Source organism: Gallus gallus, chromosome Z (genome assembly GCF_016699485.2).
Source record: "Gallus gallus isolate bGalGal1 chromosome Z, bGalGal1.mat.broiler.GRCg7b, whole genome shotgun sequence".
Classification (NCBI taxonomy): Eukaryota; Metazoa; Chordata; class Aves; order Galliformes; family Phasianidae; genus Gallus; species Gallus gallus.
Genome location: NC_052572.1, coordinates 22710712 through 22730018, shown reverse-complemented (window position 1 = coordinate 22730018; position 19307 = coordinate 22710712). Strand labels below are relative to the sequence as shown.

General features: G+C 37.6%; 2 protein-coding genes across 5 annotated transcripts in view; both read left to right on the top strand.

Moving 5' to 3' along the window:
• The window catches only part of PAPD4 (poly(A) RNA polymerase D4, non-canonical), a 38451-nt gene extending 24307 nt beyond the window's left edge, over positions 1 to 14144 (top strand). For all 3 annotated transcript variants that reach the window (XM_003642953.6, XM_015277629.4, XM_015277628.4), the window contains 4 exons: positions 2640 to 2776; positions 6721 to 6812; positions 11635 to 11714; positions 13028 to 14144. In XM_003642953.6, the coding sequence (XP_003643001.2) occupies positions 2640 to 2776; positions 6721 to 6812; positions 11635 to 11714; positions 13028 to 13102 (384 nt within the window). In that variant the 3' untranslated portion in view covers positions 13103 to 14144. The remainder of the gene's footprint in view (positions 1 to 2639; positions 2777 to 6720; positions 6813 to 11634; positions 11715 to 13027) is intronic.
• Positions 14145 to 16046: 1902 nt separating this feature from the next.
• Positions 16047 to 19307, top strand: part of CMYA5 (cardiomyopathy associated 5) — a 47754-nt gene continuing 44493 nt past the window's right edge. For both annotated transcript variants that reach the window (XR_005843161.2, XM_424765.8), the window contains exon 1: positions 16047 to 16292. Coding sequence is in view for 1 of the 2 variants with exons in the window: in XM_424765.8 (XP_424765.5) it covers positions 16141 to 16292 (152 nt within the window). In the remaining variant the exon portion in view is untranslated. The remainder of the gene's footprint in view (positions 16293 to 19307) is intronic.

The window sequence follows — 19307 nt, the reverse complement described above, 5'->3', positions numbered from 1 at the left end:
TTCTGTCCAATTGTGGTACATCAGTTTACCTTCCAACAGCTGTTGAGTTGTCTGACATTTTTGATTTCAGAGACTGAGTAACCTATGTTTGAGACATTTGAAACCTCACGTAACTTAACAAAATGCCCTTTTGGTATAGCCTTTGTGGCTGTATCCATATCATACTTGGTTGACTTCCAGAGAGCTCTGTGAATCTGTATGCTTTAATCCTCTGCAGAACTACTACTGTAATTAGTGAGCTTTTATCTAATTCCTTACCTAAAAATAATAGCTGATCTCTGAAGTACTTGAGGACAGAAGAACTATTGCTGAATAGTCCAGTGTCATCATTTATCTAGGCAAATTCCTCATGCCTTCCTATTAACTTTTCATTTCAGTTGCTCTCTTTAAAATTTTTCTTTATTTGTTGTTGCTATGTCTTGATGTCCCTGTAGAGATATATTTTTAGTGGATGGTTTTTTTTTTTGTTTTTTGTTTTTACTGTAGCTAATAATTTTGTGGAGATAGTGTCAGAAAACTACTCCTTTTGCATACTCTCCCTATAATGCTTTCATGAAGCTGTGTATCGGGGAAAATACTGTGGTGTCAGCCATCTTGGATAATGAGGATAATCAAAATGCAGAAGAAGCCTTTGAGCTAACAGTAAATGGAAGTTTTATTTATTCCTGTTTTGTAACCCTTCTTAGGTACACCTCTGATACATTTTGATGGTGTTTATTTTTTCTCTGATTTTTACATTGCCACATATCTTCTGATCTCTTCATTGCTGCAAACAGTGCTCAAAAGCATCTAAAACTGCTTTCTAGCTCTTGCGTGTTTAGCTTTATCTCCTGAATTTTTTTTAATTACTAAATTTGCTAATTATATTTGCCTAAATTTTACATGCTGTAGTATTTAAGTCTCTGTAGCATGTAATTTAAAGAAAACAGCTGTGAGAATCAGTAACATATACTTGTTCATAATAATAATTCAAATTGTAGTGTTTGAACTGTATAAATGTCTTCAAAGTACGTTACAAATATTAATGATTTTAATGAGTAAAGCAAAAATATATACAAGACTGTAACTCTGAAAATGCTGATGAGTGTATACAAATGCAGGTTTTTATGTGTGAAAGAGTTGAATCAACTGCAGGTTCCTGTGTTTCCAGAACGCTGCTGTAAGAATAGCATTTTTGTCTTGTCTCAGCATAAATTTTTGTTTGTTACCTTGCCTTTGGAGAATCAACTAAATATTATAGGATTAGTGATAATATTAAAAGAGTATTCTATATATGATTGCCATAGAACCAAACCAAAACTGTTGATTATGATGTTAAAATATTCTGGAAATTTGCAAATACATTTTCCGTTTACTCCCTCCGTTAGGGATATAGTTTAGTATTTAAAACGTGCTGCGAAGTTACAACTTCTGATACTGAAAAGAAAATGAAAATGAGAAATACACCAAAAAAAAAAAAAAAGGTGCAGGTGATCAAAACTATGTCTCTGTTCTAATACTGCGCATAAATACCACTTACCTGCTTCTGAAACAAGCCACCCTACTTAGTCCGTTTTTCTTCAAAAATCACAGTTGCAGCTCTTACTGCAACCTGAAAATACTTCTGTGCTTTGAAGGAAATTACTTGCTTTAGATCATAGGTGCCATATAAAAGACATGCTTATCTTGAATGAGAAACAAAAGGCAAATTCTGTGACTCAATATATCACTATCACAGATGTGAACAGTGACAAGTCCTGGAGTGCCACCAGATCTGCCCACCTGTGCATTCTGTTGCCATGTGGCACTTAGTCCAGCTGGCATCAAACTGACTTATTGCAGGAGAGCTGAAGCGTATCATACATGGAGTTAGATTCTGGGGATTCCTGACAGTCCAGCCAGATGGGATAGATGAGAGTAGTCCACAGAATGCACCGGTCTGTTCTGAAGCTTATACAGAACTTGCTTCTGTGTTAGATTTTCACAGATGATCTCTGGAGATCCTGTAATAGCTTGGGTCATTACTGCTTCTGAAAGAAAAATGTACTTAGCTTAAATGCCACATTCTGTATTCAAGTTTTTTTGGTGTAAGTCTCTTTTTATTCTTTCAGATAGCTTGAGTAGAGAAGATACTACTACAATCTTTGAAATAATTATATGGCAGAGTGCAGGTTTATATTAGAGCTAGTAGGTTTGAAATGCAAGTTTATGCTGTGAGAAAAAGAAATCAAGTCTTCCTTTGGATTGAGTGTGTCTATATTGCAGTTAAGGTAACTTGATTATAACTGAATTATCTTCTACACTATGTTAGTTCAGCTGGACCCAGCTTGGTGTAGGCTATCTTACTTAGCCTCTGCTCATGTTCTAATAGCTTGTAAATGCAAGTCTAGTCCCATGTAAAAATTCTTCATTGAACTGAAAGCAAGGGATGTTGTCAGAGACTCCTATATGAGATGATTCTGCTCAAGCTCATTGCAGTAATTAATATCTAACAGAAGAGCACAAGAATAATAGAACATTTTGCTTGTAAGTTTTTCTTGAACTTCTAATAAATTAAGGCCAGCTTTTGTTTTGTAAAAAAAAAAAAAAAAAAAAAGTGTGCACCTAGATTAAGGTTGTGTGTGTGTTTGTATATACATACTCTGATTTTATTTTGACAGGAATCTTTTGATCCTACTATGCAGCTGCATCTTGTTCATCAGGCACCATGTACCATTCCTCCTTACCTCTCAAAAAATGAGTCAAGTCTTGGTGAACTGCTAATAGGCTTCTTCAAATATTATGCTACAGAATTTGAGTAAGTAAGAAGCTCATCTTAGTGTTCTAGAATATTTAGAATTTTTCATTTCTTCAGTATATAATCATTTATGATACTTAAACATTATGATACTTAAAGAAGAACAGTAATGCAGGAGTAATAACTGACAGAAGAAACAAATGAAAAAAAAAAACCAACAAAAGGAAAATAGGAATGCTGATAGAGTATTTTATGTCTTTTTTCCAACCTGGGCATTTTATTCTGTCAGATAAGAAACTAAAAACAAAACAAAACAAGAAAAAAACCCACATGAGTATCTGGCTATGTTTCCCAGCACTAAGGGTAAAATATTTAAACAATGGAATAATGACATTTTGCCTAAAAATGTAACAATTACCCTTAACAAATCCTGTTTGAAAATTGTGTAGAGCTGACAAATCAGGTTGGGAAATGTTAGTGCACTAATGCAGTAGCTTATGATACTTTCAACTCTTCTGACTATAGAAATAAAACCTTGCTTTACTGTTGACTTGGTCATCTCTCCATCACTGTTAACTTTAAATCCTGATTGAAAACTTCAAGGCAAATGCTCTCCTCATTCAAAATTCTGTGTAGTTTTCTAAAACTGTGAACTGGATGTAGAAGAAATACCCAAATTAATGCCCTTGTTGATGAGAAGGCAGACAAAAAATGCTTCAGTGTGTGTGTGTGCATGTGTGTGTGATAGTGAGCCAGTGAGGATAAACATAGTGCCACACTGTTGAGGTTGTTGATAGGAACAGTGCGATAGGTGGGAATGAAGATGAATTTAATAGACACAACAGGAGGCTGTTAGTTGTATCTTTCATTGAGCTATTGTTTTTCATTGCTACAATCAATGTATTTTTCATTCTTTTCCTTCCCCTGTAAAACATTTACTAGTCTTTTTATGCACAGATTTGTTTTTTCCGATTTTATTTTGGACGATATGGCTGTGAAGTCAGGTCACATCTAACTGACCTGTACTGTGCCAGTTACTGAATTGCAGTGTGTTTGGTTAAAAAGATTACTGAAGACAACACTACTTCAGTTTTCATAGAAGTGATTCTTATAGATTCCTATCTGTGGTAGAGGACACAGTACTACAAAGTTTAATACACAGGGTCCATTCTGCTGAAAGAACAGTGTGTAATGGTCAGTAGTAATGATCAGATCATATATGAAGACCCTCATTTTGAACAGAGTAAGTAATTGAAATTACTTGCCTGGATTGCATAGTTGATTGACTCTTGCATGTATTGGTCAGGAAGATAAAAGCAAGGTGGAGGTACATTATTTTAAATTTCCCCCTCAATCTAGCAAATGCCAATAGATATTTCAGTTAAAATGTATATTTTATTTTACTTGATGCAGTGAATAATATTTGATAGCAGGATAGATCCAAGGAGTATGGCGAGAAGTCATTTTATCACCTTGTTTTGTTCAAATATACTGCAGGTTACCATGTATTTGTACGTTGCTCGTTCCACTGTCTTTTTTCTGGGCTTTTTGTTGTGTATGCAAGAAGTAAATTTTCTCCCCCTTTCTACCAGAATTGTGATGTGGAAGTTCCTGCATAGATAAGACTATAAGGGCAAAACTTAAATGGATTATCAACATAGTCGGAATTATCTTGCTGTGGAGTTCAAGTCTGCATGATGTTCCACATGACACAGCTGGCTATATGTATGCTTACAACTCCATTTTAACTTTCACTGTTAAAGCTCTGCAGATCATGGAGGGAATGTGACAAAGTATAAGAATGTATGGACATGTTCTTGAAAGAAAGTATTTGCAAACTGGTCCCTGTTTACCAGACCTTCTTTCAAAGAGTGTCTGATTTCACTTCTACCTCAGTGAGTGAAGGCAGCAGGTTTCCTCTTGGCTGCCGTTTTACATAGTAAGACCTTGAGGTAAGGCCTTGCTGCACTGAAAGTACTGTTAGGGAAAGTAAAGATTGTCATCTGGGACTGTGCTGCTTTTACACTTCTTGTTTCAAGTTAAGGTACCTTGGTTAAATTATATTTGGTGCACATGATCAAAAATGAGCTACATTGTCTTGATAAAATATAAAACACAATTGCTGACAGTTCCCTTCAGGGCAGAATTAGGTAATAAGGTGATCATATTCTTCAAGACGTTTGTAGTTTGTACACGTTTCATAAGCCAAAGCTACTTACAGAAATAGATGATAGTAATGCTTTGGAAAATTCAAGCTTTTAACTCATACACAGGCTTACGCCTGGTTTTCTATCAAATTCTTGCATTCTACACATGGTACACATACATGATGTGGGCAGTCACACCAGAAACAACCAATGACTGAGATAGCTGTTCAAATGGTTGTTGTTAACCTATGGATTAAAATACAAAGATGTAGAATATTTACTTTGCATTGGCAGTTGTGGTGTTGTGTGCAAGTAAAAGAGGTTAAAATCAGTAAACAAATCATTTGCTGTTGGTAATTCACTTCTAATTCATGCTGGTTTTGGTACCAAGGCAGGGTTAATGAAGACTTAATGAGATAAACTAGTTGTTTTCATGTTTGTATACAAAGCTTTTTAAGCAGATAGAAACATACTTTATTGTTGCTTCTTACTAAACCAGTATGTGGTAAATGTTCTTATTTCTTGATGAAGGATAAAGCCAAGTATAACCTAAAGAAGAAAGAGGTCAAGGGCAAAAGTGTTTTTTGAGGTGAAATTATACTTCAGATGGATAGTTAAACTGTCTGCTTCTTCCAGTCACAACCACTGTTCCGGAACTGTAGCTTTTCTGTGATCATCTAGGTTTTTGTTTTTTCCTTTTGTGTGGATATTATTTGTTTGTTTAAGAGCAGTGTACATGCTCTGTGGAATTACAGGCTGACTTTCAAAAGTGGTTTTAATCACGAGTTGTACTTGAGCTAATTTGTAGAATCTGTAGGCACAGACTTTTAGCTAGTGTAAACTGTCTTATCACTACTGACTTAATGGAGTTACGACAGCTGGTCTATGACCTGTGGGGCACAGAGTTCTTCCAAACTTAACTGATGATTTGCATTGCCTGTATCTTTGCATTATGTCAAAAGATCCATACAAGCAGGAGATCCAGTCAGGTGTACATTACACCAGTTCAGCTAGCAGCATGCTACCCAGCTATTTCTAATCCCAGCTCGTCAGTGTGTGTTGTGATCTGTTGTTGGAATTTCAGGCTTTTTGCTGTGATACAGCAGTTGTCTGGTTTAGATAAGAACAATTGAAAAATGGCTGGGTAGAACTGGTTGAGATCATAAAACTGTAAGTGTTGCTCTGGCTGCCATTATGTTTGGCATGTCATTGTGCCAAGCCTTGTAAAAACTGCCCTCTAAACTGCACTGCTGTTCCTGTTTCAGTGTGATCATTTCTTCTGGTTTCATTGTTGTAAAACTGCAGCATGCAGTAGCTTACATTCAAAGGCACCTTTGAGTTGTTCTAAATTTTGTACAGTTACAGAATATCTAAATTACCACATATACAAAATATCAGTGCTTTCTAATGAGCTTCTTGCACTGGGAAAGCTCATCTGTAAGCATGCTTTCTTTTTCTCTGTTCATCACTGAATGCATGTTAATGAAATACTTTGTCTTCCTCTGCTCTTAAACTCTTTTCCCCAAAGAAATATCTGAAAGATATATGAGACTGTAATTTATTTTGGATTTAGAAATAAATGTAGGACTCCATATTCAAGATGACATGGAAATCTATGATGTTCTGTTCTGCAAATGTTTTCATAAATATACTAAAGTGCTTATGGAATTCTTTCTTGTTTCCTACCCAGCATTCCTTACTTTTGTATAGTACTTTACACTAACTTTCTCATTACTACAAAGTACTGTAATATACAGGCTTGTGACAGAGCAGTATGACAATTTATTAATGTAAACAGACATTATTCATTCAGAATTAAGAGTTAAAAGGTCTGCAATTTCTTTTCCTTTTCCGTAGTTGGAGCCATCAAATGATTTCAGTTCGTGAGGCCAAAGCTATTCCAAGACCTGATGATATTGAATGGAGAAACAAATATATATGTGTAGAAGGTAAAATTTAAAGCTATGTTATCATCTTTAACTTAAGACACTAAATCAATCACTTAAAATATGAGCACCATAAAATTTAATGACATGCATGTGAAATATATGTATGCAGCAAATGAAGTTTAATCAGTGTAAATAGTGTTGGAAACAGTCTTACTGAAAACATCTGATATGGAAGCTTTAAGTTCTGTAGTGTTTAAAAATAGTTCTCCTGACCTTTTCTTCAAGAGGACTCATTGCCCTGTTACTTTTGGCATAGTGATTAAGGCTTTGACAAGGAATGGCCTTTATGGACAGTAGTATGCTTGGCTGCTCTGTAAAAACAGTCTTCAGTTTTGCCATGATTGATCTTCTGAAAAAAACAGAGTGGACCATATTCAGATACCTCTGTGAGAATATTTTTTGTTCTAGTAAGGTTCTGGCAATTCATGTCTTAGCAGTAAGTAAATTATGCATACATTGATCCACTCACAGCTACTATTTTTGATGGGCTTTTGCATGTGCAGTTTCCACAGAGAATGTATGTTACCCTCCAGAACCAGAGGTGAAACCAAGGCTACGTTTTGGAGTCACTGGTCTTGGCACCTGTAGTTCAGGCTAAACTGGGAAGTAGCACAGTGCAAGAACCTATTTCTTGTGCTCTTGTTTCCTTTCAGCTGCCATCAGTAGTCTACAAGGAGAAGGTGAAGCCTAGACCAGGGAATGTGAAAATAATAGAGAAGGATTGTGATTTTTAGATCAGTGTGTGAAAAGAAAAGCAGGGAAGGGACTGGGAGGTATCATGTAGACTGGAAAGAGGACTGTGAAGATGAAACAAAAAAGAAAAGTGAGAGTCACAGTGCAGCAGGTGAAGGAAAATTTGCTGGAGAGGAGACTGTGAAAAGGAACAAGGGGGCAGAAGAAGTAGAATTAGAAGTATCTGGTTTAGGACACTGAGGTAAGAAGTGAAGGTTTGAAAAGTGGGAGGTGGCTTGGGTCCTAGCTTCAAATATATGGGAGACTATTGGGATTAGGACCTCAAAGGTTGAAGTTTTTGGATAAAAGAGAACTGGAGTTTGGATAGGAGCCAAACAGTATGTCAAGAGTGGCTGAGAGACTGCAGAAATCCTGTGGTGGGGGGAATAGGGGCAGTAAAGCAGAAGGCCTGTGGCTTAGATGCAGGCATCCCTCAAGATTCGTGGCAGGGTGGATGTGCATCATGTGTGTGTGCACGTAATTTCATACGATTGTGCTACTGTGTGCAGAGAAAATTACCTACTGGTGAAATCAGCTGTTCTGTGGCTAGAGCTCACTAATTTGGCTGTAAGTCATACGGATGGCTGTGTCAAACCACGTGATGAAATTCCTGTCCTTTATTTGGTCCTGGGGGGAAAGAAAAAATAAAAGGGAGGAAAAAAAAAAAAAAAAAGAAAAAAGAAGTCATGAAAGAAAAAAAGAAAAACAAAAAAAAACAGTTATAGGGTAAAATACACTGAAACCTGTGAAGAAGGCTTCACATTCGACTTCATCGTCTCAATTAAGAAATGTGAGGATTCAAGAGTATCTGCGCAGCTGAAGTGATCTGGGATAGTGTAGTGCAGACATTGCCAAGGCTGTGTTCTGAATGTGGGAGGTGGGAATGCTCAGCAGCTGTGCCTGCTGCTGTCACATGATGCTGATGCTCTGTGTTACAAGGCGGCTGCCTGTATGTTTCAGGCTTTCAACTTTTTCATGGTGCTTCAGTGTGGTAGAATAATAACATTCACTTTCTGCTGAGTTGGAAAATAGAATATTAGCATATAGAACAGCCATTTTAGAACTTGTATTAAATATTATTGATTGCACATAACTTTTTAAAGGCTACATTTTGCATTTGAACTATTAAAACAGCAAAATGATCTGTAGTTGGTATTTCCTATTCCTTCCTGTTACGGTGTGCTTCCAGTGAAGGCGTGATTAATCATTGTATTCAGAGATTTTATTTATAAGTAGGAAGGAAAAAAAATGCATTTCTTATTTCAACTCAAAGTAGGCCTCATACTTTCAGCAGTTGTTGAGCTGAACTGGTTTAACAGAAACTATTTGGATAAACTTCTTTGTAATTTGAGAAGCTTTTGAAAGCTAGCTAAATGTGTCAAAATGTTATGGTTTCCAAGTCTGGTTGGGACTAAAATTTTAATGATTGGTATTGTGTATTTTTTTTAATATTTCAAATGTATTTGTTGATAGATCACAGAACTCTATGTATACAAGTTGCCATAATTCATAATCCATTCCATGTAGCAATATATTTAGGCTTGCTCAAAGAAAAAATTGTGTTTTAATTTTTATCCATCTTGAGACTGATTCTCACTTTATTTCTGCTTTTTGAGAAACAAAAAAGCAGAGGTGCTCTTTTCAAACAGTTCAAAATTTGGCAGGCAGTTAGCATTATAGGCATAGAGAGAACACTTTTTTATTGGCGCATGTTCCTTCTCAGAATCTCTAAATTGCTGGTGATTATTCTGTTTTGAGGTTAAATCTTGTCCATATCAAACAATAAAAATGTTATCTTTTTTTTTTAAAAAAAAAGGCAAGTTTGGAAATGCTTAAAGCATGGTAATTTTATTAGACAGTCAATTAGCAGTCACTTAGGGAAACAGGATTGGAAGCTTTCTACGCTGTTGTACCTTATTTGTTCTTGGACCAGATGTTAAAAATAATAATAGAAATAATTCTTCGGGGTTTGTTTTGCATCAGTTTTGGAAGTTTATGATTACTTATATTTTCATTTGAAAGAACGATGCCTTTTTAGGCTTTCCCACAAATATTGGTGATCAAGTTGCATTACATTTTTTTCTTTTAATATTTTCATCTCAGTGTGTGAACAAAGTAACTTATGATGGAGTCTCACTGTACAGATGGTTAGAAAATGTAAAGTGGTGTAAATAGTTGCTGATTGCAGAAGTACTTGTACTGTGCTCCAGGGAATGAATTTGTCTGTTGACAGCTAGTAAATATGCAAGAATAAAGGGAAGATGTGAGTCAGTTTTTTGTGACTAGGAAGAGTACCTTTTCCCCCAGTGAGCTAAGGAAGATTGTACAGCTGTTAATTCACAAAAATCTCACTTGGCTCAAAATAAAAACCAAAAAGATCCTAGCATTAAATGAACAGTTAGCATCATATGTAAGACAAACAAAGGAAGTGCTACACTGTTTCACGTGCTAAGAGATGTGGAATTCTTTGTAGCAGTAGGTCAGTCTACCCAATGACATCTCTGGTACTAGAAGACTGGGTAATTCCCTAATTTAATTGACAGTTTTGAGTTTCAATCAAAACTGTTTGATGCATTCTAAAGAATAATAAATCTGCCCTGTAAACATAAATTAAAAATTTTATATAACTAGTCTGAAGAAATATCTTACAGAAACTTCCCAGATGCAACAGTTACTGCTTGAAACGATTTGTTTGACTACAAATTTAAATAGGTTTCAGTAATAAAACTCCAGTGCCCCAGAATATATTCCACATTTCAAGTCCTGGTCCACGCGATGTTGTAATCCCTTCTGATGTCTGTTTAGTGCTTTATTTTACCTTATGTCCCTATCTGAATAAAGGCAGTTCACAACCAACTGTTGTGGTTAGGTAGCCAAGCAGCACACAGCTGCTTTCTCACTCCCCCTTCTCAATGAGGCAAGGGAGGAAAATACAATGAAAAAAAATTCTTGAGTTAGATAAGGACACCAGTCAATCACTCCTGAGTTACCATGTGATGGTCAAAACAGACTCAGTGTAGGGAAGATTATTGTAATTTATTGCCAATTAATAATAGGCGAGAGCATTGAGAACTTAAAGGAAACTACCGATACCTTCCCTTTATCCACTCTCTCCTACCTCCTTCCCCTGAGCAGCAACAGGGCAACAGGGGGTGTGGTCAGTTCATAACTCTTTTTCTCTGACACTTCTTCATGGCCACCCTCTGCCCCTTCTCCATGTGGGACCCTCCCATGGGATGCCATCCTTCCCTGTCTGATCCTGTGTGGGTTCCCCACGGGGCACAGCTCTCCAGGCACTGCTCCACACAGCTCCGTACCACAGGGCCCACCCTCAGGACCTCATCTGGAGAGATATACCTGTTATTTAAATAGTTTTCTAGTAACGCAACAAAGACGTAAGAAATTTTTTTTCTACTGCGTCCCAATACGTAATTGTTCAGCACCTGTTACTTTTCCATAATGTTAGGAAGTTTTATCAGTAGCAAAGAGTACTTTAATCAAAAAAATGTTCCAAAGTATTAATTGTTAGCAAAAAAAAGGAAAACATGAAAACCATATAAACTTGTAGTCTGATAGCTGCAAACTTTAAACTCTGTTAGCTGTTAACTTCTGAATAGATATCATAGAACAGATTTTTACAGCAGTTCATACTTAGATAAAAAGTGATAGTATTTTAAGATCTCTCTGTATTTCACTGAAACTGTTGCATGAGGTGAGTCTAATGAGTAGCAAGTCTTAAAACATTTACATTTACAAAATCTTATTCTGATATCACAGACTAATAAGCAGTCACTGATAATTACTGATGCATGAGTTAAGCACAACCAACATACCATGCTTTGCAAGAAATTATGATTTGACAGTATTGTGGTTTACATGTTAGAGCATTTAGGGTTTGAGACTATTTTGGATTAATATTGCACAGAAATATAGATTTGAGAAAGAAGCTGCAATCAGCTGCTTAAAAACCTCTTGGGAAGAAATGGTATGTTGACTCTATCTTTTTTTCCTCTTCATTGCTAGCTCTGTGAAGATTGAATAGCTGTAGTTTTTTTTTTAACACTTTTAATGTTTGCCTTTGATCTTGCAGAGCCCTTTGATAGGACGAACACTGCGAGAGCTGTACATGAAAAACAGAAGTTTGATACTATCAAAGAGGAATTTTTGAAGGTAAAAATAGCATCCATTTTATTTTTCCGGTCACTTTGGTTTTCAAGATAGGTAAACAAATGATAGTTATTTTACCTGCCTGATTCTGATCATAGAATCACTCAGGTTGGAAAAGACCTTAAAGATCATCGAGTCCAACCATGACCTAACCATGCTACCCTAATTCTAACAACCCTCAGCTAAATCATGTCCCTGAGCACCACATCCAAACGGTTTTTAAACACATCCAGGGATTGTGACTCAACCACCTCCCTGGGGAGCCTATTCCACTGCTTAACAACCCTTTCTGTAAAGAAGCATTTCCTGATATCCAACCTAAATTTACCCTGGCACAACTTGAGGCCATTTCCCCTCGTCCTATCACCTGCCACCAGTGAGAAGAGACCAACCCCGCTCTTGCTGTAAGCACCTTTCAGGTATTTCATGGGAGCAATAAGGTCCCCCCTCAGCCTCCTCCCCAGACTAAACAGCCCCAGTTCCTTCACTTGCTCCTCATAGGGCATGTTCTCCAAGCCCTTCACAGTCTTGTTGCCCTTCTATGGACCTGCTACAGCCCCTCAATATCCTTTCTGTACTGAGGTGCCCAAAACTGAACACAGTAATGTGTATGTACTTCTTAAGTACATTTAATATAGATGTGTATATTACATGTATGTATACTTCATGTCTGTAAACCTACAAAATAGAATATACATATAAATATGCGTGAATAAAAAAATTAATCTTTTTTAGGAAAATAAAGTAATGTAAATACAGCTCACTGTTATTGAGTGATATCTTTTCCTGTGGTTTTCATTACATGTTATGGGTAAAATGAACTGTGCATTAAGATAGGAGAGTCAGTACAATTATTCCCAAGTTCATGATCTGAAAGATGTGACAGATGTGTATTGGAATCCATGAGAATACAGAAGAAAATGTTAATAATGTACTTTAAAGACACAGATTCTGCAAATGGCAGAGTATAACTTCCTGTATCAGTAGTTTTGGTATGTGTGCTTTTAAGACAATTATTTTGCAGTTAGAGTATCAATGTAATCCTTATGTGAAATATATGACCATCTGTCTCAGTCTCCAAAAACACAAATCCACTTTCTTCTTGAAAGGATGCACCTTTCTTAATAGTCCTGTGCATTTTGTGTACTTTTAGATTATTTTTCCCCAAGTAAATAAATAAATAAAAATCTCTTCTCAAGGGGAGAAAAATACCAAATTTATTTTTGTGGATCTGTGAGGCTTACTGCTTAAAAGGGTATTTAAATATTGATGGAAAATATGATTTATCCTTCTAACCCTTCTACTTTTTTCCTCAGTCTTGGCAGATACTGCGAGACAAGAAAGACCTGAGCTTTGTATTACCTTTAAGAGCCACCATACAGAGAAGATAATAAACTTCTTTCATTTTCTCCATATTGGATCCTGCTGAAATAAAAAACCCAGGTTACACCCTTGTTATTTTATGACGTGCTTTTCTTGTTATACTTTTGTTAAGGATATCTTTGTAAGAAAGACTTCATATTTTATTATTGACATTTATTAATGCAGTTGTTCACTCAGAGATGTGTTTTCTGGGAACGCTTGTATTGTTGATTTATGGAAAAGAATGTTGTGAATAAAGCAGCAGACCACAGGAATAAATCTGTTGTAAACAAAGTATGGGGATGTACTGACTTTTTTCCATAATCTGTGTTATCATCAATTCAGACAAATTTAACAATGAAATAACTGAAATCAGAACTAAACAATGTATGAGTCTGTGTCCTTAAGGCATTGCACACAAACTCTCCTTGATGAGCAGACAGCTTGTGCTTTCTGTCTGTTTAATGCAGTATGCACTTTTGCTCAGTTTGGCACTTCCCAGTTCTATTTTTCTTTTATATAGAACAAAGGCAACAATTTATGAAAATTAAGCTAGATTACAGTTGGTAATGTTCTGGATATCAAGAACTGTAATCTAAAATGGAATTTTCAATCAACAGTTCTACTACAAGAAAGTTGAACTGAAAATGGACAGTTCAGTTTATGTAAATGATTCATGTTCACGTAATAGGCAAGATGATTTTTAGTGCTTCGTTTTACAAATTCAAAGTAGTAGCGATATGTGCTTAAAATACCCACTGCCCCACAATAGCTACACTAAGCTGGGATTTTGTTTTGATTTTGTGTAAATGTTTGTTAACTGGTAAGCTGCTGTAAATTGATTTCAAATAAGTAATCTTAAAAACTGTAGCTTTTCCAAACAACAAAGTAATGAAACTTTTTAGACCTGCTGTAGCACAGTTTGTGCCTGTCATGTGTTTGTTATTGAAGACCAATTCATTGTAAAAGCTGTACTTCTAATGGATGTCAAATTCATATTTTCTTTTTTTTTTTTTTTTTTTTTTAATATTTTGTATGGTGTCCCGTGGAATAAAGTTTATAGAGAATACAGCTTTCTTTGACGTTTTATGTTCTTTTGCACTGAACATTTGATATCGATCCTATAATTAAGTAGAAAAGGAAATGAATGTAAAGGTCAAGGCACCTGTTACAAATAAAAATTTTCTACGGGTATTTTGTACTGTGTCTGTGTACAGGTACAATTTTCATCTGTTGCCACTTGTAACAAGTTTGTGCAAGCCCTTGCAACTGAAAATAACATGTATTATTTTTTTCTTGTGCAAATGTTAGGTTCTAATTTATTTAAAGTCTTACAATTTAGAAGTTCTAGAAACAGTAAACTGTTTGCCTGCTGGAAGTTTACTTTCTGCTCACGCTTAATCATGATCTAGTCTATCTAATATTTTGGCTTGCTTCTTGAAACAGCTTCCTTTTAACAGGCTTTCAGTTTTAATCTGACATGGTCACTCATCTAAAATGTTCTCCCTCTATGTGGATGTTCCCTGCATCATTCCTCATTTTTATCAAGTGGTGTAATGGGTGAAGCGTTTCATTTTGCCCTGTTTTATGTAAAACTCTACCAAATTTTTTTTAGAACAAAATGATGCCTAGATTCAAAGATGGTCTGTAGATTGGGGTGAGGGGGATGTTGCTCCTTTTTTAAAAAGCCCTGGGCATTGCTTTTTCTACAAAATGTGAACTCTCAAAAATAGTATAATTAAGAAGGGACATCATGTTCAAATTCAGCAAAAATGCATTTTAAGTGAGCTGGATGTGAGGCAGCAAAGTATAAATGACCATCTCTTAGGGTTTTACATTCAAAACAAATATAGGGAAGAAAAAGCCTTAAATTACTGCTTTATGTTTGAAACAACGTTTTTCCTGAAACTGCCATGCAACTTTATAAAAACCAACCCATCTTATTAATCATCTTTACACAAGCTTGTGATGACCTATATTTTTACAAGTAATCCAGTGTGGTTTTTTTCAGTTCATTTACTTCTGATAAGCTATACTTAAAATTATAAAAACTAGATGGTATATTTGCCAAATACCAGGACAAGCATGTTTGTGACAAAACTGCCCCGGTAATTAAATTAGTTATAGTAAAGTAGTAGTTGTGGGTGCCATCAACAAGTGCAATGCAGTATGACTTAGTTTACCTTATAGTGAAAGAAGCTAATTGGGTAAGTGGATACCTGGCATAATGCACAGAAAGTGGCAGTACGTATATTAAAAAATAATCTGAGATGTTCAGGGATCAAATGTCACTAGATGTCATATTATCATACTCTTTGTCAAGGCAAACAAGAGCAGCCCTACTTTCTATGGAAGTGCCAGACAACTGGAACAACATCAAGTAAACGATATTTGATGTGTGTTGGACTGTAACTTTTGATAGAAAACTTCAGATAAAGTTCCACAATATAAATTGTTTTGGAATTGTTTTGCCACAATTTCAAAACAAAGCCCTTCATTACACCCACTGTGAGGAATACTTCTGCTGGGAGACTTTTAGTAGGATGTCTGTTTTCCACTGCTGACCAAAGTTTCAAAATTGGTGCAAGATGCCAACATCTCTTTGAACCAAAAGATGCTTTAGTTCAGCTCATGTGTTTTAGGGCTGGTTTGGGGTACTTGTTTGGCATTAGGTTCACTTGTCACCAATCATCTTACACGATGTCAGTAACTGTTAGTGCCTTATCTAGGATTTCTCTAGGAACTCTATAGTCTTCTAGCAGAACTTTTAATAGGCTCAGATTTATATGGGAGAAACAGATGTTATCGAGAGCTTCCAATTCAATAATCGTAACAGAACTGGAATAGGCTGTACAGGGGCTGTGCCGTGTGCCCTGGCACCCGGTTGGTGCTAGGACCTGGGGTGGGACCAGCAGCGACAGTGCTGCAACTTTGCTGCCGTCTATTTAAAGACTGCCCTGAGTCAGGAGAAGTGAGAGCTGCTGGGGATGACAGTTGCTTCAGGCAACCCTGGGGAGGACAGGGTCGGGGGTAAAAATCAACGACGAGAGCCTGAGCAAGAAAGAACATGGAGGGGTACCGTGGTGCAGAGTGTGACCGGGCATCTGAGACCTCCTCCTTTATAGAGGATGAAGAAGAGGAGGAAGAAGAGGAGGAGGAGGAAGAAGAGGAGGAGGAAGAAGCTGTGGACCCAGAGGAGGCGGAGGAGCTGACTCACAGGTACTGCCTCCCCTGGGGCCTCGCCTCACAGCGCTGCGTGGGGAGGCGAGGGTTTGGGCCTAGGCCTGCTGAGTCCCTCTTTTCCCCCTCATCCCCCCTCCCATTCCTTCAGGGGCTTTTTGATTACTGCAGCTATGAGGCGGAGGCTGTTCTGGGTGGAAATGGCTGTAATAAGATTTGTGTAGTAAGCGCCAGCCCCGAGTTCCCTGAAAGCTTTTCTATTTAAAGAGCTGCTGGCCTGCCAGCTCAAGTGGCATCTCCCTTTGCTCCTCCCCTTCTGGCTGACTGTCGCATATCAGTCTGAGAAACACTGGAGGTTTGCCTACTGAAGAGAAAATGATCAAATACTATAACAGTGCTTTGGATTTTTTGTCTTTTTTTCTACCCTTGTTCCCTTCCTACTCATCCCTCCCTCACCAGTCTGTGTTTCCCAAAAAAGGAAAAGCATGTTCTATACTACAGTCTCCACTCACAATCAGGCTTTGTGGGGCTGATTTTTGGGTGTGAAATGAGGAATACTGTGCCGCTCCAATTTCCTATTTTTTTCTCCTTTGTTAGTAACTGTTGCACAGAAGCTGTCTGTTGTCCTAACACTGTGCTTTTACTGCGAGGAGAATGAGGAGAGGAAACTCATCCCATTGCACAGAGTGTGGGGCTGGTTCTACGCTGGGGCAGGGTGTCTGCAACTCAATCCACCCCAGCAGGCTCCACTGGCCACAAAGGGACAGAGAGACCTCAGAGTTAACCTCTGTATCAGGTTGCAAGATTTTTTTTAGCAAAGCCTATCAGTCTCGGGTGGATACCATAGGGAGAACCAAAAGCATCAATGTTGGCAGTTTAAGATTTTTGCAGAAAGCAATTTTGTAAGAAATTTAGGTCATACGGTTCCTCAAACCTAAGCGCTGTGGAGCCATCCTGCATTTACTGCTCTGTGTGTGACACCTTCTTGTTCCACTGGTCTTCAGAGGAGAGAGCGAGATGGCCACAGAGGGGGGTGGGACAGCCTCTGTGCAGCCTGAACCATCCCAAGTACTCTGGTGGGAAGTAAATTCAAATAGCCCTGGAGAGCAGGAAAATAAGCCTCTGTGCTGTGAGAAGGAAGAGCTGGTTTTTCAAAGTGAAGAGTACTGCCTGTGTGTAATGCTGCTTTTATCCCAATGGAGTTGTTGACTCAGGTCCACGCTGGCGGAGAGCAGGGTTACTTGACTATAAACATGTGTATAGCTGCAACCCAACATAAAAACAGCTGAAGTTGGAGCTACTTCCTACAGACAACAAAACCACCACGGACTGGATTGTTTTTTAATGCAACCTACAACTGAATAGCTACTAACAAAAGTCAAACTGTAAAACAGCAGTAGGAATGGCTAACTCTTCCATTAAAGGAAGGTTCATGTATGTATGTATGTATGCAGTACTATAGTTAGTATGCTCATGCTGGGAGGTCGGCCTCTCCAGAAGTGCCTGTTTGCAGCTCCCCACAGCTGCGTCTTGCTTCTGGCTAGCAGCCTCTGCAACAGAAACTCAGGCACTGCATCACAGTGTTTAATTAAATCGCAGAAATCATTCCCTTTAGATGTCAGTTATATTACAAATAGCGGAGTTCATACCTACCCTTAACCGTCTCACTAGTAAGGGAGATCAAAGTCAACTAGAGGGGTTTTTTGACAGCTGCACTTAATGCTTACCGATTATAATTTAACTCCATTTGATTAATTAGGCTAATGGAGATGAAAAATTTTGGTTTTGGCACAGACATGGAGATAAATTAACTGCACTTGGCACTCAGAAATAGCACGATGAAAGTTAAATAAAACTGATTCTTTAACTGTTTAAGTTTTGTTGTTGCAAATATCAGTGCACTTGTAGATGTTAAAGCCCTTTATACTCTTGCTGCTGGGGGCAGAACTCCTGAGACGTACTTAGTCTGTGCAATAATTATTGGTTAACAAGCATGTTTTAAAGCCCCAGTTGCAGAACAGATTTTATTTATTTATTTACTTACTTACTTGCTTGCTTGCTTGCTTATTTATTGTGTGTTTTGAAAACATAGCTGAGAGGATATGTAACCAATATGCAAAGTTGGATGAAAACAGCCTGTCCTGGACTCTGCTGTCATGGATTTATTTTTAACATCTCCAAGCTCTCTGCCATTTTCGTGTTCCTGTTCTACATGCAGTTGAATAGCACCTGATTGTGCAACACTGCAGTCAGCGGGAAGTTTCCCATGGGCTCCTTCTATTTCCATCTTTCAAGCATGCATGTTCTCATTCCTATTTTATAAGAGTTATGCAACACAATGATGGCCCAAGGTCAGGAAGTGCTTCTGTGAGCAAAGCAATAGGGCCCTGGTGTTCCTCCACTCCCTTCACAGGGTCCAGCTGATCTGCACCACTTCCATGCTTATCCTTTTGCAGCACTTATGGAGTCTGCCACATTTATTGCTGCAATTTTCTTCATGCATGCCCCTTCCAGCAGAGATGCCTGGCCTTTGCATTTTGTTACTCCCCACCAGCTGCTGGAACACAAGCGGATGCCCGTGTGATGGGGCTCTGGTGGTACACTAGGGTAAAGGTTGGTGTTGTTTTCCTCCTGTAGCACAGATAAAATGCCAGTCAGCTATCAGACCCCCATGGATTCCTGACAGCACTGCTGAGGACAAACAGAAAATAGGATTTCTCTGATGGAAAATGCTTTGCTTTAGGAAATACATAGCTTAATTTTTAGAGTGCTCAAAAAAAAAAAAATGCATAAAGCTGCAGCAGAGCTTATGACTTGTCTAAGAATTATGATGCCCTTGTTAAGATTTTTAATGTAATCTTTAAATAATTTTGTTTCCTAACACAGTTTTTTATGTAAGTAATGAAGCCAGAACATGGTATTAGAACCTATTGTGAAGCTGGTCCAAGGCATCACGTCCTTGTTAGAATAAATAACCCATTGATCCTCAGAGGGTTCATGCAATATTTTCTTGCCTCTGGGCATTTTGCTCTCTGAGACTGATAACTCTTGACA